Source organism: Stegastes partitus, unplaced genomic scaffold, assembly GCF_000690725.1.
Source record: "Stegastes partitus isolate 25-593 unplaced genomic scaffold, Stegastes_partitus-1.0.2 Scaffold112, whole genome shotgun sequence".
Lineage (NCBI taxonomy): Eukaryota > Metazoa > Chordata > Actinopteri > Pomacentridae > Stegastes > Stegastes partitus.
The window spans coordinates 435,765-460,865 of record NW_007577843.1 but is presented as its reverse complement, the minus strand read 5'-3'; the positions used below and the strand labels follow the sequence as shown (position 1 = coordinate 460,865).

The 25,101-nt window shown below is 41.5% G+C and overlaps 1 protein-coding gene across 1 annotated transcript in view; it reads left to right on the top strand.

Moving 5' to 3' along the window:
- cttnbp2 (cortactin binding protein 2) overlaps positions 1-25,101 on the top strand; it is a 117,709-nt gene that overhangs the window by 56,841 nt on the left and 35,767 nt on the right. The window contains exons 3-5 of the mRNA XM_008277987.1: positions 5,959-6,189; positions 14,924-16,355; positions 21,408-21,707. Coding sequence (XP_008276209.1) covers positions 5,959-6,189; positions 14,924-16,355; positions 21,408-21,707 — 1,963 coding nt within the window. The remainder of the gene's footprint in view (positions 1-5,958; positions 6,190-14,923; positions 16,356-21,407; positions 21,708-25,101) is intronic.

Sequence of the window (25,101 nt, the reverse complement as noted above, 5' to 3'; positions counted from 1 at the left end):
TTTTATTTGTTGCTGCTGTTACTCCACCCAGTGTTTGTCACTTCTCCACCTCTCTCATCTGTCTTCCACTTTCTTCCATGTTCTCTTCCAGCCGTCCGTCTCTGCTTCTCTGCTACGACGACTGCTCTGTGCCTGGCTGTGTTCCCTGAACCCTCTCACCCACTAAGTGCAGCATGCCTGTAAAGGTTGATGCTAATAATACTGACGTCTCACTTAGAGCCCGCCACCTCTGCTACACTTGTAAATACTATAGAGTTACTAACATGTAGTCACCCCCCTCTTCCCCCAAACCAGTAGGTAAACATCTTATTGAAACCTTTTTAAACTGCGATTCCTGGAGACCTCAGCTGGCTATGGTTCACACTGTCTAAGTATAACATGGCCGTTTTAGTCACATTTTCATCAGAACTGTAACCAGAACTTTTAGGGGTAATTTTAAAGTAACTACATGTTCCCGTGGATCTTGTTCATTCAGTTGTTGCTTCGTTTTAAGAACTTGCCTGCACTTGCAGATTTTAGGAAAAAATGCTGGGAAACAATAACATACCTCACCAATTAGCAATGTTCAGCACTGCCCTGGCCCAGAAAGTAATACTCAAACAAGCAGGGACTTTGTCAGAGGTTAAACAGTCTCCCTGGAGTCTCTTCAAAATGTTACTTGGCTTCAGGAAAAGTTCCTGCATTCGAAATGTGACTTTTGAGTTCAAATCCCTCCACTCATTAATGAGACATCAGAAATATCTTCGCTGGTCAAATGTAATGTATGTAGTTTTCTTCATTTGAATGCTTGTTGTGATGCACATTTTTGTAGCTGAAAAATGTATTCCAACAAAACGTTTCGTCAATATCGACATTTATTGATCATTTTTTAATTACCTGTTTTCGCCTATTGTTAACAATGAAAAACACAAACATAATATATACATTTAAAATGAATAAAAACAAATATAAAAATATGGGGATACAGGAATGAACTCAACTTGCTTCACATTATGTTAAGCAAGCAAGTAAAACTGTCTTTGAGGTAAACCGACAGAACTTTAATGACTGGCAAGTGACAAACTTTAAAGAAACCTTTGTTACTAAGTGTTTTGTAAATGTTGGGTATCCGGAAGCACATAGAGAAGTGAGCCCTGGTGAGCTTCTGACTGACTGACCAAGATCTGGCGCCACCATGCAGGGATCTGCACTGGTGTGGGCACCCTAACATCAGGTCCGTTAGCCCTTGGAGCAGACAACAAAAGTTTGTGTTATGTTTTCTTATTGCTGTTGATGATGTGTCTGTCAGCAGTAAATAATACAAGAACAGCCTTCTAAGAGGACCCTAATATTTCTTTTGTTTATGAGGTAATTGTGCTGTGGGCAGTAACATTTTTTTCTAAATTGTTTCAGTAAATTAAATGTCAGAGTTTAATTATATCTGAAATGGATAACATGCTCTTTTCTATCTGAAGCTTTACTTCAAAACCGTCAGTATCCCCAATAATGCCAATACTGCCCAAAGCCTACTGTATATTGTAGCTGCCCTCGAATGACACCAATGGATCCATGGAATCAATAGAGCCTCAGGGGAGCTTAGTGTTTGACAGCTGATGAGATCTCAAAGGATTTAGCTCCACTGGTCCAAGTCCTAACACAGTGATAGGGTGACCTATGACCCCAAAGCCTCCCAACCAGGAAATATTGACTGACCTTTCCACAGCTTCAAACTGGAAGAGAAACGCACAGAGCCAAATGAGACAAGAGGTTCAGTTCTACAAGTATCTAAAATGGTTGTTTAATAGAAATCAACAACTAGTTTGGTTTTACTGAGTATATAGGAAACAACAAAACTGATCAGTTAGGGCCTGTGGGATTTCAAAAAAAGCAAGTGGCAACAAGTATTTAAAGTGAATGCTCACCCATGACAACGCATGACGAACACAAAAATCTTCAGTTTGATAAATAATGGTCCCACTGTGGCAATGAAGAGCAGCAGCCAGCTGACTGAAAGCTGTAATGGCCTCTGGTTCTGTGTAAATATTTAGAGGAAAATCCTGGGAGGTGAAGGGCAGTTTGAAGAAGACACTGCATCACTCCTGATTATTTACCCTGGAGTTTTCCAGAGGATTTCCTTTGAATGGTTCAGATGGTGCCTTCACTGCAGATGGATATTTTAGCCTCAGAGTTGCACCATCCATCTGTATCTGCCGAGCTTAGAGCAGAGTAATTGGTAAACATTTTGTTCCTCACCTGGCTGAGTCGAATATAGACTTTTGAGAGTTTAGAAATCATATAAATACAAATAATAAACCATCCATCCATCCATCCATCATCTATACACCGCTTAATCCTTATTATCCTCATTCCCACATTTTATTTTTAAAAAATGAACTTCTCTCTGGTGCAGAGATGTTAGACTGGTCACACTGTTTCGGTGCTAATTTTTGTGATTTATGGGCTAAAGTTTTTGCCGTTGCAAATTATCTGCATTGAGATAGTATCTGATGATATATCAGCCTGATGTGTTGATCAAGGTCTAAATCTAATATTTCCTTTTGTAAGAAATAAAAACACCCCAGGTTTCCTTTTCCAGCTTCTCAATTGTAAGGATTTGATGCATTTCTTGGGTTTATATGATGGTAAAACAATAATTTGGGGGTTTGAAGTTGTTTATCAAGTTATTGACATGAAATTGTGTGTTAGTAATGCAAAACAGGAATTTTTCACAATTTGTGATGTTTTATAAACCCAATGATTGATTGATCCATTGAAAAAAAAGGCTTGTTGGAGCCTTGGTTGAGTTCTGATAATGAGTGATAAATCTAGGTAGCAAATTTCTAATTAGTGTGGGTAACTACAGCTGCCTCGAAGGATTATTTGCATCATCAATTAATCTACCCCTCAATGACTTGTTAAATCTGCAAAATTTTTAAACGCTGCCATTACAGCTTTGCAAACTCAAAGGCAACACATTCAGGTGTTTTGTTTTGTTAAATACTGCAAAATATATAGTTTACAATGACATATAACAAAGAAAAACAAGGAAATCATGTTTTTTTGTTGGGTTTGAATCAGAGCATACTTGGCATTTGCACTACATTTGCTTAAAAATATATTTAAAAAACAACAAATTGTTAACACAACAGTTGCAGATTATTTGTCTCTTCTTGGCTGTTAATTGAGTAATTGTTTCTGTTCTAAGGTTAGCAATGCCTCACTACTTCTAAATGCTTTTGAGGTTCAAAATGTTAATTAGAGGTAGACAGATATTTGGAGAGAAATTTTAGTTTCAAATGAATGTTCATCGTGTTCGTCCAGTCTTGCACACCAGTGTTTCTATACTTAGTGTTTCTCTTACTCCCTCAGGCTCACACACACCCCTACTGCTCGTCGCTGATGTGTTGATGTTGGCCTGCTCACGCTGGACCATCAGTATCGAGAGCAGCCTCTGCCTTCTCAGGATTCACCATCAATCTCTGTGCTCTTTGTGTGTGTGTTACTGCTCAACTCTCCAAACTTCATCTCCTTCTTTGGCAAAGCATCTCGCAACACCTTCCTGCCGTTCATTCCTCTTTGTCCGTGCTGTCTGTTCCTTCCGTCTCTCACACTCCGACTCTTTGTCTTTCTCTCGCCTCCGCGTTTAATTTCAGAGTCTCTCGCCTGGTTGTTAAATATTCCTCCCTCACCAGCCTTCTGCTGCTGATAGATATGAATCATGACTGTGGCATAAAATCCTCCCATAACTGTTGTTTCACACCTGCAGTTGACGTTGTGAAAGAGAGAACCACCTGGCTGTTTAAATCAAAGTGTTTGGCCTTGATAAATGACTTAAAAATTTCATAGATCTGAAAACCTCCGTCACCCAACTCTGATGGTATTTGATTTATTGCAGTATATTTCTGCTACATTTTTTCTGAGTCATTCCTCTCTCAGCACCGCTTATGGTTGGGAGGAGGTTTGCTCTCTGTTCAGCTGCTGTGTGCAGCCAAGTGGGTTTTGGTCAGGTATTATTTGACCGTTGGATTGCTGTGAATGATCGTTTGGTTGTGGACAGAATGATTAAAGGCAGGTTCATCAAGGCTAACGTTACTGAACTGTACTCGAGGCCAAATGACAGCAGCTTCTCCTTGAAACAGCAATGTGTGCAACATTTGACCTTACAGTTATATTTTTTTTCACATTTTTTTTCCCTGAAGCAGATAATTTGATTCAACAAGCTGTTCAGATTGGACCCCCATCTAGGAGCGTTCTCTGATATTGGAAGACTGTGGCGAATATGTCTGCATGGTTTCAAACCAGCTTCCAGAAAAACTCAGAGTGCCTTTCAATGGGGCAGCTGTATCATACATAATAAATAATCAACATAGATTTTCTGCTTCTAGCTCTATATGTCATTGTGAAAATACAGTCCTACAAAATAGTCGTTCTGCTTTATTATGATAACACTAAACTTTAAGTACAGTATATATCTGATTATACTTTATAACATGTAACATTTTTGTACATACGTCAACATAGTTATGTTGCTTCTGGATAATACAATTTCATGAAAGTAAGAAAAACTGAGAAGTAAAAGAAAAGTTGTTTCAAATAGTTCATTGTAACTGGTGCATAGATCTAGATAAGGAGACCATTTTAACAATGACCAGACACAAACATGATACAAGCTAGGTGTTAGACCCAGTTTTTGTGTGTTTGTTTGAATAGAACTGTTTATTTCTGCCCTGCAAGTGGGCAAGAGCTGGCTCTTGCTAATATTGGCCAGTGTGGCTGATAACACTTTTTACAGAAGCATATGAAGCACAAGAAAGGCAGAGTCACTTCAAGGTTTTTCACAAAAAGTTGTGTGTAGTTTCGTCTGATATTGGGTGAACACAGAGCTCCCGACCAAATGACAGGTTTGCTATCATTGCTTTTTTTGTTTTTGTTTTTTGGCTGTTACCATTAGGCTGTGTTCATATGCTGTTTGGAAAGCTTGCCATCTTGGAGCCCTCATTCATCTGCTGAAGCATTAAGCATTCTGTTTACATTCTCTTGGAAATCAAAGCTGGAAGATGAATGATAAACACAAGCGATTGCAGCTGTGCAGCTAAAGAATGTTTTAGCCGTGGTGGGGGCTTGAGAATTCTCTACTTACAGTATCAGTTATTTTTGTTGTTGTTGTTGTTGTTTTTTAGCTTTTGCCAGCTGTTAGCTGACAATGTAAACAGTGACACCTGGTTTGACGTTCATACCCAGTTCAGCATTTTGTTGTTATTAGACCACAGATCTCGTGCTCTTACCTCTGACCAGCTCAGAGAACTCCATCTCCCATCTCCATCTGTCAGTGTAACCTGAGAGCAGTGGTGCCTGCCGCAGTGCTGAGAGCTTGTGGAGTCAGGCGGGCGGGCGGGCTCACAGTGGTCAGGGGCGAATGGTGGGGATTCAGGGGCCACAGCTCTGCTTTATGGTCTGGACTTTCCTTTTTAAACCACAGGACAGGAAAAGGAGCTGAGGGCAAGGCAGGGTTAGATGCTGATTCTGAGACTGAAGTGGTAGAAGTTTTAAAGGCATTATCACCATAAATATATGCTCTCTTACTAATTATTTGTTGTTCAATGTCAGCATATTGAAAAGCACCTCTGTCTGTTTAAGCTTCCTATGAATCACATAGACTCAAAAAATAATACTTTTGTTTTGTCAGTGCACCATTGATCTAGTGCTGTGGATCAGATCAAACACAGAGCGTCCTTGTCATTCCTTATCACAGGCTGTATTTTGCTTATTATTCCTGAACAGGTTCATCTCAGATTGTTGCATTTCAATAACACGAAAAGTGACTGATGGGATGAAAGAACCATGTATTAAAAGAAGCAATCCAGTTATTATTTTAGGATTCCTGATCCTGATGAGATCAGAAACAAGTCAGTGAAGTTTTCATTGATACTGTGTGAACAAGTTCAGTAGTAAATTCTCCTCTCCTCTTTTCTTCTCCAGGCTCAGAGGAAGGAGGTGTTTCTCCAAGAGCGCTATGGCCACTACAGCCTGACCGACCCTTTTCTTGCGCTTCAGAGGGATTTTGAGTGCAGGGTCCCTGGAGGAGACAAGGAACGGCGGCCCCTGGGGTCCAGCCCCATCTCTGTCCTGGAGGCCGTCATGGCGCACTGCAGGAAGATGCAGGAACGCATGTCAGCGCAGCTGGCTGCTGCCGAGAGCCGCCAGAAGAGGGTAAGACACCGGGGGGGGGAGGAGGAGAGTTTCTGTTTAGTGGATGATGTTTGAGTTCGGAGCAAACACACTCTGTGAACTGTTTTCTGAATGTGAAAGTGCAACTAAAGCGGCACAAGGGTACATTTAAGTGCCCACATGTCTGCCAAGTCTCCTCTATGTCTCAACCAGAGGAAAAAGATATTTGAAACTAAATGTTGTTGGATTTTTTTTGCACTCTACGCTCTAAAAAATGCCATTTAAGTTTAACAAAACCCTTGATGCAACTTTTTGCATGAATCTTGAGCTAAAACAACATCCAATCATTCATCATATATACTGCTTAATCCTCACTAGGGTCGCGGGGGTGCTGGAGTCTATCCCAGCCGCCTTAGGGCGAAGGCAGGGGACACCCTGGACAGGTCACCAGTCTATCACAGGGCTACACAGAGAGCACACTCACCTTCACATCTACAGACAATATAGAATCACCAATTGACCTTAGCATATTTTTGTACTGTGGGAGGAAGCCAGAGAACCCGGAGAGAACCCATGATGCACAGGGAGAACATGCAAACTCCACACAGAAAGATTCCAGGCGTCCTAACCGGGACGCAAACTGGGGATCTTCGAGCTGGGAGACGATGGTGCTAACCACCGAACAGCCCGAGTTAAGACAATAGCTAATGAAATTGTGTTCAACCAATAAATATATTGTACATTAGTGGAATTGGCTTTCCCTCTACAATCAAAGATTTTGTTAGTTACCACTTACTTAAACATGGGTTTCTGTTGATTAGTCATAAAAATGTATTTGTTCCAACTAGTATTTCCATGCTATTTAAAAGTAATTTTTAATCCTTATCTACTTAAGTTTTGAAGTTGTTAAATTCAAAAAATGAAGTTACAGTGTTTGGTAGGAAGGGGAGGTGTCTTGAAATTCTGACTTCAAGGTGAATAAAAATTTAGTTACTGACCCAATTTAAAGGCAATTTTAAAAGTTTCCTCAACTTAATTTTAGTTTTAAATTATCTAATGCAGAAATTTGATGTTAAATAACATTAGATATTATATTAATGCAATTACCAACATTGTTATGTCAGCCCAACCATCAAAAATCCAACTTGAAAAGTTTATTTTTAGTTTATATTATTTAAATCAGCAAAATCAGTTTATATTATTTAAATCAGCAAATTAGAATTTTTATCTTGCCATCAAGCATTTTATTCATGAGTGGAGACAGGTCCTTTTAATTACTTAATAGTGTAGCAGAGTAAATTACCTTCACTTATTTAAGAAAAGGTCTTTTTGGAAACAGCCCTGGTATAAAGCTGCACAGAGGAGCGGATTCTGGTGGAAAAATGATCGACTCCTGCATGCTGTTAGAACAAATGACACTAAAGGGTAATTCCATTTGTTTTCAATCTGACTTATTTCCCATTATTATTGCCATTGACACCAGCGCAAGCATGCAGTCAGTTTAGTGCGACTTCTTATCATCTGGAATCCTTAGAAGGACAACAGTATGGTGTTAAATTACTCTTAAAACCAATGCACATTAAAAAACAAACCAGACGCATGCACATGATCCAGGCGCAGAAACCGGCACACAAGCTGAATTATCAGCCACTGTCCCTGACTCCTAAATCTCAAAAGATAACTTGATGAGTTGAGCAGCCTGTGCTTGTGGGATGAGTTTGGTTTTATGCTTGCGGATGCTGTTTTCTGTGCTTATATCGCACACATACACGTGGAAGACTAATTAAACACCACATTGCCAGGTTGAAATGAGCCTTAATTACCTTTTAAAGGAGCAACATTTGGGCCAATGACCTCTGCCATCTACTACATTCTTAGCAAAATAATCCTTGACTCAAGCGCTACAGTCTTGTATACAACAAAAGCACAGTGAAATGAATAGGGTTCATGAACTGTCAATTACCAGTGTCTTTTACACGGACTATATACAGTATATTAACTTCTTAGAGGCTATAAAGATCTAGCTGTACTTTGACAGCCTCTAAGATCACTTACTACCAACATTAGTCCCACAGTGCTGTACATTGTTGCTTTCAACCAGGCAAGAGAGCAAGGCTGGTTTTGTTTTCACTTCTCATACCTATGTCATCATGCAGGCGTTTCTGTGTCTGTCTACATATGGACAGAATTTTTCAACATAATGGTTTGTAGTTTGAATTAATGTCAAATTTCATCTGAATCTCTCCAATAGCTGCTGAGATCTTTCACTGTGTGTTGGGCCAACAGAAGAACCAACACCATCCTCTTTAGAGCTACATAGCTGCAGTAGCAGAAAAATAGAATTTAATTTCTACAAAATGCATCATTTATGAACCTGTGTTTATATAACCTTAGTTTAAATGCACAGTGAGTCAGTAGTCACATTAAATGAAGATAAATAAAAGTAAGCATTTGCATCAGCAGATGTATGTGTGTGTGTGTGTGTGTGTGTGTGTGTGTGTGTGTGTGTGTGTGTGTGTGTTTTACACAGCTCAAATGTCTGTGGCTGAAATCCTCCTGAGGAAGATGTGGGATAAAGAAAATTGTATGCTTGTCTGTGTGTATTAATGTGTTTAGTGAATGCAAGGGCATTTTATGAATGTGGAAGAGAGGACCAACAGTGTGTGTATGCCCTGTGTAACTATAGAATAGAATAGAATAGAGTAGAATGCTTTTATTGTCATCATACACAAGGTACAATGAAATTAAAACCCATGTTCTGGTGTGTCACTCCTGTTTTTGATGGTTAAATGTGTGTGTACAGTGTTTCCTCTAGGATTTTTTTAAGCAGCAGGGGCAGGCTCTCCGGTAGCCGTGGCAGCGTAAACAAATGACACTTGACTGCAGATTTTACTTTTACAACCTAGTTATTGAATGGCCAGTTAAAAATGGCTTTTTACAGGCTGAATGTAAAAAATTAAAAAAAAATTAAAATAAAACAATAAAATTAGATGAATAAAAATAGAAACAATAAATAATAATTTCTTAATAGGGCTGTAGAATCAGTGGCAAAGTTTGCACCCAGGCTCAGAACAATTCATTTTTCTGTGTTTTTTGTAGAAGAGCTCTCAGGCTCTGTTGTACAGAAATTCTCAGAGAGGCTCTGCAACATTCATGATGCAAGCTGATCCCCCTGCAGCCTATTTCTCAAGTCAGTCTTCACCTACAAATAGGAACGATAATGACATTGTTTCTCTCAATTGCGTACACCCTAATCATTTAAAAAATGTTTCTAGTTTGTGTCTGATGATATATTATTAAATGTCTGCTGCTGTCCACTGCTCCTCCCTGTCTAATGTTATTTGTCTTATACGATTACATAAAACATTAATGTTACATCATTTATACTCAGTGTGAACACTATTTTTTACCTGACCATCATCATTTATGAGTCAGTAAAAGGCTAATGTTACCTGACTAGCATCGACGTCATCAGGTGTCTTTCTCTTCTTAGAGAAATATTTGACAAGCTCATCTGAAGATGCAGTCAGCAGTTCCATCATGGCGTGTAGATGTTAGCTTAATGCTATCAGTTAGTTTAGTCACGTGAGCGACACTGAGTTGGCCCCGGGCCCAATCAACTTAAGATACCTATATGTATAAAAAAAAAAAAGAAAGAAATTTGAAGGAGTGGCGGCTAGGATTTAAGAATGGCGGCCCGCCACTTCTAAATGAATGTAGAGGAAACACTGGTGTATCCGAGTGTGTGTTTGTTCCAGGTCTCTTTAGGATTATGTGGCCTTGATTAACTGGGCAGCCAGATGTCTGCTATGGCTCTGTCCCATTTCCTCTCTCTTTCTCTCTCTGTTACGCTTTCTCCTGTGTGTGGATATGGATGTGTGAAAGTGTTTGGATATAAGGCTGGCAAAATAAATGTGTAAGTAATAAAGAAAATACTGGCTGAATATGTTTGTCCTGTCCTTGAACTCTTGTTATAATAACAGATGATATAGTTTTGAGCCAAATGGAGCCTTGTAACCACACACACAGTCATAGATGGAGGGGAGGTATGGATGGAGGAAGGAGTGGAAGGAAAGGAGAGGTAGGAGTTGGCTGTTTTGACAGGAAAGATGGTCAAATAGATTGTGGTTGTGTGTTTTCTTCTATCCTTAAAATGAGAATGTACAACCATATGTGAAAATTGTTGACTTTCTCGACATATTTTGACCAGAAAACATATGATCCACTTTGAAGCAGTGTGTACAGATACTGATAATACTTAAACAAATGGCACACAAAATACTCGTAGACATTTTCTGGTCTTTTTTATAATGTTGATGACATGTCAATGACTGGAACCTCCTTAGATTGACAAGTCCAACCTGTTTTATTTAAACCCTTTGATTTCAAGTATAAATTCTTTAAAAAAAACATTAATTAAATTGAAAACTCATGCGGATATATTGAGCATAAATGCTCTTCTTTAGACAAAGGACTATAGAGACACAGGTGATCCATCCTAGTTTGTACTTGTAGGTAGTACATCTGTATGTCTCTTTGTCTGAAGACGACAGTTTATGTTTGAAATGCCACCATTAAACATGGACAGCCAGGTGTCTTTTGAACCTGTGTAACTGGGCCCTATGCACAGGCTTTATCTCACACATAGTTCTTCCAATACAGACATCAACCCACTCAAATTAAAGCTGCAGTAGGCAGAATTCTGGAAAACAAAACAAAACCCATCAGAATCTGAAAATACACAGGGCTCCTCCTGCAGCTCCTCACGCTCCCTCTTGCGTTCTAAGTCCTTCCCAACACGGGAGCATGAACTTTAAGCTAAAAGTCAACATTCATTTGTGACTTCAAAGCCCATTCCTCCAAGCAAAAGTTTGCTGTTGGACTTGCTATGTCAGTACATGCTGTGCTCTTGCCAACTTTGTTGCTATTTATACTCTCTCACCTGCTCTGGCTAAAAAGCCCTGTGATTGGCTGAAATCTCCCATCACAAGCTAAACTGAAAACAGCCAGGTGAAAGCGCAAAGGTCTAGTTTCCTCCCAGACTATTTGAACTTCAATATGGTGAAAGTTTTCACCCAGTGATGCAAAAATAGCAACAACAAAAATATTGCCTACCTCAGCTTTTGTTTTGTAGCAAACGGCTATATTTCAAACTAAATGTACCAAAATTTTTACCTTACAGACACAGAAGAAGGAATTCAATAGAATGGCATTTAAAACCACTTTGAGTAAATATGAGCTAAAAAAAGAAACACATTAAGTCATACCCTATATGTTGTGCTTTTGTTCCACCAGAATGGAGGCATAATATTTACTGCGCCTTGAGGTCTGATTTAACAGTGTCCACCTACTGTTTGTCAGAGAGAATGTGTCCACACCAAGATTTTTTAAAATTTTGTGTAAGTTCATGCTATAATAGCAACACAATAGGATACTTGCAGGGAGAGTTGGAGGTGTCAGAAAGTTGATATTTCTGCTACTTGACTAAGATTTGTCATTTTCAGTGCGATTCCAATGCGGAGGCTTAGTTGAATACGATCCAGTTTGACCCAGAAAGTCCAAGAGCAGCCACTCCTTCAGAGAAGCCACTCTCAGCACTGATCACAAACATAGCTATGTGACTGACCTTGAGTGGTTTTGCTTCATTTGACTCTAAAAACATGCATAAATGTAGGGGCAACCACCACAAAACAACCTGCTTCAGCACAGAGTAAATCACCACGTCACCACTGATTGCACAGTTGTACCCAAACCGTCAACATCGCATTATGAACCTGTCAGGCTGGGATAAATAGTTTCAGGTGAACTTTTAAAATGTCCAGTGACAACAGCAAGTCAACACTGCTAAAAGACACAAGCTCAGTGTATTCAGAGGGATCTCTTGGTTGCTGGGTAGAGTGAATTTCACCCGGTTTGTCCGTGCTATCTTTATCCCCTCTATCCACTCTTGTCGTTCTCCTGTGAGTAAGCTGTTGAATTATCCATGAGGACTTAGGCAAGCTGAATGCAGGCAGGCAGTTGTACGTAACACACTCTGAATCGACTTGCAGGCATAATAAAGACACCCCCACGTCCCTTATATTCTCCATGAATCAGTAGAGAAGTTGGAGAGGGTCCCCCCCCACCCCCCACTTCACCACTCCAGTGACAACCCTGGCGGTGATGGACAAACACTGTAGTTGTCAGTTTTTGATGGTAAACACGCTGCCAAAATGTTGGAATTTGGAAGCAAGGTCATAACCACTGGTGCAGAAATTCCTTTTTCTTAAAATAGTCCACAGGCCTCTTCCTTTGTTCTTCTCTCATCCCCAACTCTCCACAGTAGCTGAATAGGCTGCTTCATTCTGCTGTGATGCCAGCAGATACCTTGGGTATAAGGATAGGCCTTTATAGAAAAATTGTACTTGTAAGCTTTATTAAATATTTCATTTAGCAGTGGGCTATCTCAGGTCCAGGGAGCACTGGTTCTACTTGAGGTGCCTCCAAGGTATCTCTACAGAAATGAATTCCACTTTAATGCCATTATTATTTCACTCTGTGGGTGATAGTAGAATGAGCTTTTAAGTCTGAGCAAAGATTTATATTAAGTCTGAGCAAAGATGTTATAAACTCTGCGTCACTGGACACTAGGGGCTGACCATTATAGTTTATTCAGGGCTGATACAGATTATTAGTAATCTAGGAGACCGATAATCGTTATTTGGAACCTGTTTACAGTATTTAGATGGTTAAGTGGACTTGGAGGCTGTACGCTTAACTCACCATTATGCTTTATTTACTAGCCAAACAGCTTTGAAAAGTCTTTAGTTGGTTTTCATCATTTAATTGCTAGCAACATGTGGTGGCAGGAAACCTGTCAGTTAAAACTTTATCACTGTTGATTACGACGGTTGAATATGTGCAATAGCAGAAAAAGTGGCAGTGCTGGTATCACATGATGCTGACACGCCCTTATCTGTTTTTCTTAAGACTGATCTTTTCTTGCGATTACATCAGTCAGAAAACAGAAGTGGCCCTACCTCTCACTTGATCTGTTAGTTCAGTCATCATCCTAAAGAGTCAATGGTCTCAACCATGACTTTGTGAATACAGCATGGTGTTCATTTTGTATTTTTTTGGTCCAATTGAAAGTAAAACAGATGGTACTCTGACTGCGAATGCGCTCTTTGGTGGCCTGTCTGTGCCTTTAATATTGATAGGGTTTCACCAGTGATATGTAGCCAATCCCATATTGCTGTAGGCAGGACATTGAAAAGACATTGAAAGACTTTCAGAAGCTTTTCCATCAGCGCATAGTGTCACCACTGATGGTGTTTTCTAAACATAATTGCCATATATATTATAAACTTGTCTTAATCCTGCCTGGTTTCAGTCTACACTGCCCAGTGTGTCAGCACCTTTATAGCATCCCTAAATTTGTTCTTCCGAGGCATTAGGCTGACTTACAACAGACATAATCCTCACCCAATTAGCAGCTAGTCACAGCACCTCCTTTTGAGTAACAACTGGTGTTCCCTCAGTGCTCCCTCTTGCTAATAAACCTCACGCTCCTCCTCAGCATCAGCTGGTAGTGATATGCTCGCCCTGATAGTTTGGAACAGGGGAGGGAGTCTCGTTTAGGGACAGGGGTTACAGGGTGTCGACTCTATTGTCTGACGCTTGTTAGAGCAATGGGGTCTTGGCAATTGGGTGGAGAGCCCCGGTTAAGCCCTGTTACCCTCTGTGAAGCCGACTCTGAGCTAACAATAGCAGCGATGCTCCAGATATAGAGACCAGGGCTTTGACAAGTCATTGAAATTTAACCGTATGCAGAGACGAGACACTGTGTCTCTCTGAACACATAAATTAGACTCTTTCTCCAAGCTGTGCTGTGGATTAATAAAGTGTCTATTTGTGTAAATATGTGCTTATCCATCCAGCTTGCCTTTCCATTTAGTTGAGTTATTTTGTCTGGCTGATTTGATTAGTCTGGCTTGTCTATTCTCTCCTTGAGAAAACTATTCCAACTCATTTTAGTGTTGTGACTACCAAATGACTCAGCATTCAAATTTGGAGGGTTACATTACCTCTGAATGCAAGCAATTACCTTTTCTATCTAATACTCAATTACAGACTAAATTGAAATATTGTGTTTGTACCCAAAGTTTACAGTGGTATTCAGGGGATGGATGATTCAGGACGCATGTGATGCCGTCTAAGATTAGCAATACGTCACAGATGTGGTGCCGGTAAAACAGGTGGTATGACGGTTGCAACTGATATATGTGAAGACCGTCTGTGAGAGATATTTAATGTTTGACATACGTGTGATGTTCATGCAGCTTGGACAGTATGTACAGTCTGTAGTCTGAGTGGAGGTATGATTGATTGCAGATGATTTATGTTAAAAAGGGGGGGAAAAGATGACAGTTTGTGTCAGTGACACGCGTGTTATTTGTTGGTTCTGTACCAAATAAAATGCGTGCTGTGTTCACATTTAATGCTAAAGCTGTAGCTGATAGTTTTATTGTCAGTTACACTTTTTATTTATTTTCAGTTTATGGTTGATAATATGAAATGTCTGAGAGAAGGGATGAAATGACTCAAAAGTAATCAATTGATTGTGATAGTTGTTAATCATTAACTTTCACTGATGTTTCAGTATTATATAAAGACTGTGTAGATCTTCCAAAACTAACTATTTGGTGTCTAAAATTCAACTGTGATGTTTTGACATGGTGTGGAATTCTGCATTTATGTATCCTACTGTATCCTGACTTTGTGTATTTTTTTCTAGCTGGAGATGGAGAAGCTGCAGCTCCAAAGTCTGGAGCAGGAGCACCGCAAGCTGACAGCGCAGCTGAAGGATGAGCGCGAGAAGAACAAGCACATTGTCATGATGTTGGTGCGTGAGTGCAAGCAGCTCGCCACACGGGTGGTAGAGGAGTCCCAGCGCTTTGACGAGCTCCAGGCCCGCCTGGATGAGGAGAGTCGCACCTCTGGCCGACTGCAGGAGGAGCTGAGCACTGAGCGGCAGCACAGCCAACAGATGGAGGCCAAGATGGAAAAGCAGCTGTCAGAGTTTGACACAGAGCGCGAACAGCTGCGTGCCAGGCTGGGCCGTGAGGAGACCGAGAGTCATAGTCTGCGGCAGCAGGTGGAGCAGCTCAGGACTGAACGGGGTGATGGAAAGGATGGCGCTGCAGTTGCTCTGCCTGCTGCTACTGGAGCAGAACCTGCTACTGCCACCAGTACACCACCCACACCTAAAGCTCTGACGTCTGTTTCTGTAGCCACAGAGCCCATCAGCTCACGAACAGCGTCTTGCCAAACGGACCTGCCCCCCACTGAGGCGGAGGGTCCCAAGAAGACCCCCCTTACTATACCTGTCAAACCAACCCCTGCCAACTACGTGGGCCTGAGCCTGCCAAAGACGGCTGGCCGGGGGATCGTCCACAGCAGCTCAGGAGGACTGACACAGACAGAAAATGGCTCAGAAGGCCAAGCCCCCCACGGCTTACCCAGCGGGGTCAGTCCACGTGTCCAGGCGGCTCGCTACAAGTTCCAGGAACAGGACCAAAATGGCACGGCGTCCCAGAGTCCTCCAGCTCGTGACCTCTCCCCTACCAACCGTGACAACTTTGCTGCCAAGCAGCAAGCCCGTCACACCGTCACACAGGTCCTCTCACGCTTCACCAGCCCTCCTGCTGGAGGTGCTGGACCCCTGCGTCCAGGCCTGCCCCACTCTGCCTCAGAAGGAGGCCCTTTTCCTGGCCGCCTGAGCCATCCCATTGGCATCAAGTCGCCCACGGTGGCCAGGATCGATCGGGGAAACCCTCCCCCTATACCTCCCAAAAAGCCAGGTCTTTCCCAGACCCCCTCTCCTCCTCATCCACCCATCAAGGTGGTGGGGGACAGCAGCCGCTCCTCTGGGGCTGGGCTAAAACCAGCCACACCCCAGCTGCCGCCCAAACCCGCCCTGGACCTGGTCCCAGCCCTGACGGCCTCTCAGGTGGGTGCCTGCCCCCCCTCCCGCTCGCCGGGGCCTGGCCGGAGCCCTCAGCGGCAGCCAGCAGCAGCATGTGCAGATTCTCCCCCAGTCATCAGCCCTGCCACCACTGTCAGTAGCCCCTCCTCCATAAACCCCCCCTCCACCTCCTCCTCCGTTAGTGCTCCATCCTCCCGTAGTCCCTGTGCTTCAGCAGGCAGCCTGCTGGCAACAGCATCAGGTAAAGGGGCTCCTCCATACTCCATCTCCCTCCAGTTCTCCCTACTGCCTCTTTTCTTTGACTGTCTTTCCAAGGTGCTAGCCTGGCTTAGCATAGCATAGTGGTCAGGTCACAGGGAAACTAGTCTAACCGCAGGAATGCAAATCAGAATAGCACATGGGTCAGTTCAGTTTATGTCACTGACTCTGTCCCTCATCCCTAAATTACCTTGCAAGATCTGATTTCGCTCACTGCATTCTCACTCTACTCAACTCTCTTTCTCTGTCCTTAATATGTCCTCCCTCTGGGAACCTTTCGTCTCCCATGTTTTCAAGTTAGTTATGACAGTACTACTGTCAACAGCGGACATTGACAACATGTCATTATCATGTGCCAGACTGTTGTTCAGAGACTAGATGTTAGCAGAAGGAGAATTTCAGGGTGAACTGACTTTCAGGCTGAACTGAGGCAGACCAGAGCCCCCTGGTGCTCTTGTGTATTCAGATTGATTACTTCCTACCAGTAACCCCTATCCTCTCTGAAGCTGATGCCAGAGGCTGCTCTCTCCTTTCCTTCCCCTTTTCCATCCTCCAGTAGCATGCCATGCCCACTCTTCCACTTCCTGCACTCCGTCCTGTTTTCGCTTCCATTAACTCGTTCCACTGACCGTCCGTCACTCACGACACTCTGTATGTAATTTATTCTTTTTGATATGACGTTTGCATTTATATTCACCTTGTAATGTGCTTTGCTTTTTATGATTGATGGCACTGTGTAGTGTGATTAAAGATAAATCCAGTTTATTACAACCTGGGTGTTATTTCAGTAGTTTATGCCATTATTTCTATATTTAAGCCCTGTCTGGCTGATTGCTAATGTCTGTTGATAGATTTGATCTTTTTAGTAATATCAATAATGATCCCAGGTATCATTTCTAAAAGAAATGGTGACAAAAGCTAAAAAAACTAGACCCAAGTTATAGTACACTGGAATTGTCCTTAAATATACCAGTGAAATGAACCAGAATATGTTTGCACTTTTGAAAGTTGTGTTCTTTGCATGTAGATGTGTCATGATTTATAATTTTATAGCTTCTCTCTCTATTCATTCAAGTGTTTGCCAAAAATAAAAGACATAACATGGCATCCAAAACAAATTATTAAGAGTATGGCAATCTACTGAAAAACTTGACCACGTTTTTCTAGTCATATCAGTTCTCATCTAGAAAAATTACAAGATCTACTGATCAGATCTGCTGATGCGGCAATAGAAAATAGGCCACAGAAGGATGACCGAAGTTGTTGCCCTCTAAGACGTATTTGCTGACGTTTAAAAATTTATATGTAAGTGTGTGTAAGACGAACATAAGGATGTCTTTGTTACTGCACACACAAACAGTGTTAGCAGCAGTGTTGCCAGCCTTTCCCAAACCCTTGTATTTGACTGCAACATCTCAGAGTTGCAAATCTGATAAAACTTTGGAGTGGTGTGGAGGAAATTCTGCAACCTCTCAGATGTATTTATCACAATTTGAAGCCAGGCAGTGAACTCACCTGTCAGCAGCCAGATATGTTTTTGTAGCCTTTTTGCTTACTCTACCTATTCCCCACCACAACCACAGACAGAAAATGTAACCTGCCGTAATCCTGTCCTTTAGATTCACTGTGCTTTTTTCTTACTCTTGTTTTTTTTTTTTTTTTTAAAAACTCTCATTCTTCTTGTCTATGAGATGAAGTTCAGCAAGGAAATTCCTTCTCTGTTCTTCTCTAGCTATGGGGGCACTATTTGTCAATGTGAATGGAGAGTTGTCTGTCCGTATCTCAGTCTGTGTGTCCGAAGTGAGATTTGTCAGTGTGGAAAAGAAGTTGTCAATGCGAACCGGAATTTGTCTGTCTGTAATTAGGTATTCAAATGTGTAAAAAATCTGCTCATCTGTCTTAAAATTTGTACATGTAGTAAGAGTTGTCAATATGTATAAACGTTGTCAATGTGTACAAAGAATTGTCAGTATGTACAGAGGTATTCGTAGTTGCAAAGTGTATACATTCGAATACAAGTGCTGAAAATACAGACAAATCACCCGTTACAAGTCGAGCGGATTCACCATTGGCTATCTTTTTACACATGGCTTTTGCTACACTTCTGCCCTGAGAGAATCTGAGACTTAAGAGTAACTGAAAATCAGGGTCTCTGTGTCCTGAGCTCAGGCTCACAGGATTGTCCATTGTGGCTGCTACTGCTCTGCTGCGCTCTACCTCAGTAGTTATCAGGCAGCACTGTGCATCAGAGTCTGATATCGGTGACATTGTGAGGCAGGATGCAGAAAACGATGGAATCCCGACCAGACACAGTGAATTCACGTTATTATTTTTTACAGTTTGTGTAGTTCGTGAGGCAATTGTTGAGCCTTCTAAAAATAGAATATTACAGGTATGAGTGAACAAGTTACATCTGCTGAGCTTATGGGTCACTGAGCAAAAACTTTCATGAAGTAGCACTAGCACTGAAGAGTTTGCTTGTTTACATATACCTGTCGGGATTCTTTTGTTGTGTCGCGTACACTCAAAGACTCTGATGCACAGCGCTGCCTGATAACTACTGAGGTACAGAGCAGCAGACCGGTAGCAGCCACAATGGATGATCCTGTGAGCCTGAGCTCAGGACACAGAAACCCTGATTTTCAGATACTCTTCAGTTTAACAGTGTTTGGAAGTGTAGCAAAAGTCATGTGTGAAAAGAATGGTGAAACCACTCGACTCGTAACTGGTGATTTGTCTGTATTTTCAGCATTTGTATTTGAATGCGTACACTTTACAACTATGAATACCTCTGTACACATTGACAACGTTTGTACATATTGACAACTCTTACTACATGTACAAATTTGAAGACAGATGAGCAGACTTTTTACGCATTTGAATACCTAGTTACAGACAGACAAATTCTGGTTCGCATTGACGACTTCTTTTACACATTGACAAATCTCACTTCAGACACACAGATTGAGATACGGACAGACAACTCTCCATTCGCAATGACAAATAGTTTTGCTACAATAATGCCCCCATGCTAGCTAGTTTTAACCTTCACAGGGAAAAATGCTTAAAAGTGTTGTTGCCTCTTCATAGGTCCAAACCTTTAGGTAGTAGTTGTAGCACAGTTGTTTAGTAATGAGATCCTTTTTCTTTTCTTTACTTTATCTGTTTGTTGTGCTTAATCATTTTAAAATAATCCTGTATAATTTTAGTGTCCCCCTAAATGGTGTGTGTACTTGTACTTGTCCACTATGTGAATGCTGCGGGTGACTGATTGTACTCAAAGATGAATGCTATCTATCAATCTTGCCTCTGTATTAATCTGATGTGATGTCAGGCTCCTTTGTCCAGGCTGCAGCATGCTTCCCCAACTGATTAAATTACAGACATGATTTAGAGGATATCTGTAGCCTGAGAAACCTTTGCTCCAGGTTTGGAATTTAAGTTGTGTTTTCCAGACAAGGAAAAAAAAGTTCACATTAACAAATTTTACCACTTCCTAAACTCTGAAGTCCCCCAATAGATTGGACTTTATAACCTTGTGTTATGCAGCAAAGCATTGTTTAAGCTGAGATTCATTTGAAATTCAAGTGTCCAAAGATACCTGAGAGAGATACTTTGGTTTAATAGTCACACATCAACAACGTGGCATTATAGGTTTGAACTTCTAGTTGAACGTTATAAGCAGCAGAATCTTAAATTCAAATGCTTTTCTATATTTGAAAGATATTTCAGGGCAATCATGAGTTTTAGGAGGTCGAAACAGAAGGTAACGAGCTGTATTGTAGGTGTTAGAGTTTGGTTAAATAAATTTATCTAGCAGCAAATCTGCAGGAGGAGATAATCTCACGTTGAGTGTGAGTGAAGTGTCGTCTTTAAACGGTAGTTTCCTGCTGAAGCCGAATCCAAATCCTCAGTATGTCACTTTACCTTTTTGCCTGTGTCTCCTCTAATTCTCCCATAATCATACTGATTCATAGCATAACAAAACATCACATGGGAGTTTTGTTGGAACCAGTTTGAGAAACAGGCTAAATGGATGCCTTCTTTTAAAGAGTTAATGTTGGATTTCTGTGGCGCTCTGCTGACTAACCGAGCAGTAAGCAAGTCTAGACACACACTCTTTGATGTTCAGTCGAGTCAATTTCTTGGTGGAAGATAAGTCATTTAAAATTATACACCTATGGAGGCTGCAATATTGAATTTACATCAAAGCGAGTGTGAAAGGTCTTCAGCCTGTAGCAGCTGACAGGTTTCTTCAGTTAGCTCAGCTAGCTAATGTCCAACAAGCTAGAGCTAGCCTCAGTAGCATGAAGCTTGTGTGCTCAGTGGATATTCTGCTGTCTTTGAAAAATAATAGCTGTCATAATAAGTGTCAAAGTGAGGAGTTGCCCACAAGTAGTTGCAATTTATAGTTTTATACATTTCAGTTTGACTTGAGGGTTTTATTGGAGTTGGCTAACAAAGTGCTTCTTTACTAGTTAGTTAACATTTTTGACTCTTTCTTTGACACTTTGGGCTTTACTTCGATGTCTAAGTTTTCAAAAATCTTTCTTTACATACTAGACTATTGTGTGTCGTCACCTCTTTAGCTACAGGATGTTTCCATTGATTAAGCAACTCTAAGCCAAGACTCAATTACAAATTGAAATGAATCAATACAAATTAATGTGGGTATCTTTCATTCATTTTATTTACATTTCTTTAAAATCACCCTATTTTTGGTATTTATAAAACCTACAATAAAGATATCTTAGCTAGAGAGCTTGGCCTGGTAATGCTGATTTAATACAAGCACTGCTTCTATTTCTAGCTCAGAACTGTTGAACTGCTTCATTCCCACACTTTGCTCATAGCTGCTGCTCTGACAAAAGAGTCTGTACTACTGAATGTGTGAAACTCAGATGTGCTCTCCTTCCCTTCCACCTTCTTACACCCTTGCTCTCCGACTTTCAGCACTTCTAGTCGCTTCCTTTGCCTCCTGCTCTTCCTCCTCCTAGTTTAACCTGTGCTGCTCCTGCTCCTCCTTCCCCTGCAGGCTGGTGTCCCTCCGTAGTCTCCTCTCTAAGCGGTGGTGGGCCTGCTGCCCTGGACGGCGGGCTCCCCCTGCTCCTCCAAGCTGCTTCCCAGGGAAATGTCACTTTATTGTCAATGCTGCTTAACCAACCAGACCCGACCACCATCACTACCACCACCACGTCCACCAACACAACCTCTACCACCAACATCACCTCTACCACCGCCATGGAGAACAAGCTCGATCATCTTGACCAAGACCTCCACCTCAACCTCAACCAAACCTCTGCCTTGTTTGCTGCTGCTCAGAACGGACACACAGGTCAGTGAAATTGGATTCATCAATACATCAATATTTGGATTTTCCTTTGACTGATTGTGGTATTTTTAGACTCTGTATCTTTAAATATAACTTCAGGCCTACAGAAATTAAATGAATTAAAGGTTTGCCCATTGGGAATATAAACTCAATCTGTGGTTTCGGTCAGTGGTTGGCTGGTTGATTGATTTTTAAAGGATAGTGTTCAAAGAACACCCATAGACTTATTGATTCACATTGATTAATAAACCAAAGGTGATACACTGAAGTACAAACAAAAGGTTCACACAGGATCAATTGTTCAGTAAGCATGGCTAAAAACAGTGACACACAGGGTCATTGTAATCATTATTATAAAGTCAGTCTACCTATCATTGAATAAAATTTTAAATCCATACACATACCAACATCTACATTTTCTTTTTGCTTTACATTAAAGGAAAACAGAGGAAGACTGTTTTGAATGGTACTTCTTATTTGTCTTTGCCATGTTTTACATATTTGTTTTATCTTTTTTTTTCTTGTTACATTTCAAGTAACTTCTACATCATCAGTTGTTCAGTTGGTGCGAGATACGGGTTTTCACAGACACAAATGGTTGCCATCATAGGTGTCATTAGATGGAACTAAACTGCGCAAACTCTATAAAGACCCTAGAGGTTGAATTACCTGCTGTAAATACACCTGCCATCACAGAGTTGCATTTTTAAAAAAGCCCTAAACTGGAACCATGTAGGACTGACTGTGAAGATTCTCAGTCATCCAAGTCATGGTTTTTCTGGTAGATTAATCGTAGCAACTGGTTTGTTGAAGATGTTTCACCTCTCATCCAAGAGGCTTCATTAGTTCTGACTGACTAGTTGGGAGTTCCACATACTTGCACTATGTTGCCAAAATTATTTGCTCACCTGCCTTGACTTGCATATGAGCTTAAGTGACTTCCCATTCTTAATCCATAGGGTTCAATATGACGTTGGTCCACCCTTTGCAGTTATAACAGCTTCAACTCTTCTGGGAAGGCTGTCCACAAGGTTTAGGAGTGTGTTTATGGGAATTTTTGACCATTTTTCCAGAAGTGCATTTGTGAGGTCACAGTGATGTTGGACGAGAAGGCCTGGCTCTCAGTCTCAGCTCTAATTCATCCCAAACGTGTTCTATCAGGTTGAGGTCAGGACTCTGTGCAGGCCAGTCAAGTTCTTCCACACCAAACTCTCTCATCCTTGTCTTTATGGACCTTGTTTGTGTACTGGTGCACCTTCATGCTGGAAGAGGAAGGGGCCAGCTCCAAACTGTTCCCACAAAGTTGGTAGCATGGAATTGTCCAAAATCTTTTGGTATGCTGAAGCATTCAGAGTTCCTTTCACTGGACCTAAGGGGCCAAGCCCAGCTCCTGATAAACAACCCCACACCATAATCCCCCCTCCACCAAACTTTACACTTGGCACAATGCAGGCCAGTGTTGTTCTCCTGGCAGCTGCCAAACCCAGACTCGTCCATCAGATTTCCAGATGGAGAAGCATGATTCATCACTCCAGAGAATGTGTCTCTACCGCTCTAGAGTCCAGTGGCGGCGTGCTTTCCAACACTGCATCCGACGTTTTGCATTGCATTTGGTGATGTATGGCTTGGATGCAGCTGTTCTAGCATGGAAACCCGTTCCATGAAGCTTTCTACACGCTGTTCTTGAGCTACTTTGAAGGCCACATGAAGTTTGGAGGTCTGTAGCGATTGACTCTGCAGAAAGTTGGCGACCTCTGCTCTCTATGTGCCTCAGCATCCGCCGACCCCGCTCTGTCAGTTTATGTGGCCTACCACTTGTGGGTGAGTTGCTGTCATTCCCAATCACTTCCACTTTGTTATAATACTACTGACAGATGACTGTGGAATATTTAGGAGCGAGGAAATTTCACGACTGGACTTGTTGCACAGGTGGCATCCTGTCACAGTACCACGCTGGAATTCACTGAGCTCCTGAGAGCGACCCATTCTTTCACAAATGTGTGTAGAAACATTCTGCATGCCTTGGTGCTTGATTTTATACACCTGTGGCCATGGAAGTGATTGGAACATATGATTTCGATTATTTGGGTGGGTGAGTGAATACTTTTGGCAATATAGTGTACATCCGAAGGAGCCATTAACTCCTGAGTTTTGTTTCAGTTGGAGATTTGTTACTCCTCCTGCTCGTTATGTGAGTCATTGGTACTCCCCCTGCCACAAAGGGGTTCGTTAGGGTATTTTGTGGCTAGGTGTGAATGCGGTTTCATCTTCCTGGGGAGAGATCTTAGGACTGAATTGTAAACCGATGAGAGGTGATGCCTCAGACCTCTGCCTCTGTTGAGGGATGGTCTTTCCAGTTTGACATAGATGGCTTCTTTTACCCCTCACTCAAACCATCTGTCCTCCCTGGCCAAAATCTGTACGTTGTTGTCTTCGAATGAGTGTCCTTTGTCCTTGAGATGCAGGTGGACTGCTGAGGCCTGTCCTGAGGAGGTGGCTCTTCTGTGCTGAGCCATGCGCTTGTGGAGCGGTTGTTTTGTCTCCCCGATGTACAGGTCTGGGCAACCAGGAATGCCCAGACCTTCAACAAAGTCAAGCAAGTCCAGTTGCTACGATTAATCTACCAGAACATGTAGAACTGAATACTTAAAAAGCAGAGTATTTCCAAGGAAGAGCCAGTTGATCAATTGACTTTCCATTAAATGAAGAGCAAAAACAAATTTTACATTAACAAGACACTGGACACAATGGATGCATACCATATGACCTGACAAATGACATTTTCCTGTTTTAGCCACTGAGTTGCTGCCCTGTTCCAGAGCAGCTTAGTGACTGATCCAGGATTGAATGTCTTGTGAAGGAAACCGTCAGAGGGAACATGACATAGTTGTTCCAGAGATTAAATCTGTGATATGTCTGTCGTAAGACACTCTAACCACAAAACCTCCCTGCCATCTGCAACTAGTACTCTCTGCAGAAACATGGTCTGAGATGGTCATTTCAGCTAAATTAAGCATGATTTTAAGCATTTGTTGGCTTTAAGTGAACAGAAAATGAGATGCTAATGCTCAGGTTGTGGTCAGGCTGAATACAAGATTTCCTTTCCTATTATACAGTTTGATTGTAGAGTGTGATTAAGCTAAGAAAAATACAGGCCTAGTTTATTTTATTAGATAAAACATCATCTGTTGGGTCATGCATTGTGATTGACGTGACAAAAGCTGTGAAATGTTCACTGCTAGAAGATCACAAGGTGAATTGTTTGCAAACATGTAGTGTCATGCACATTAGGTATGATAGATGATATATTTTGGTTGTTGTTCTTTTGCTTTTTTCTAAGAGTGACTGACTTGATTTGCTGTTGGTGCTGAGCTCGTCTCACTTCACCAGCCCATTC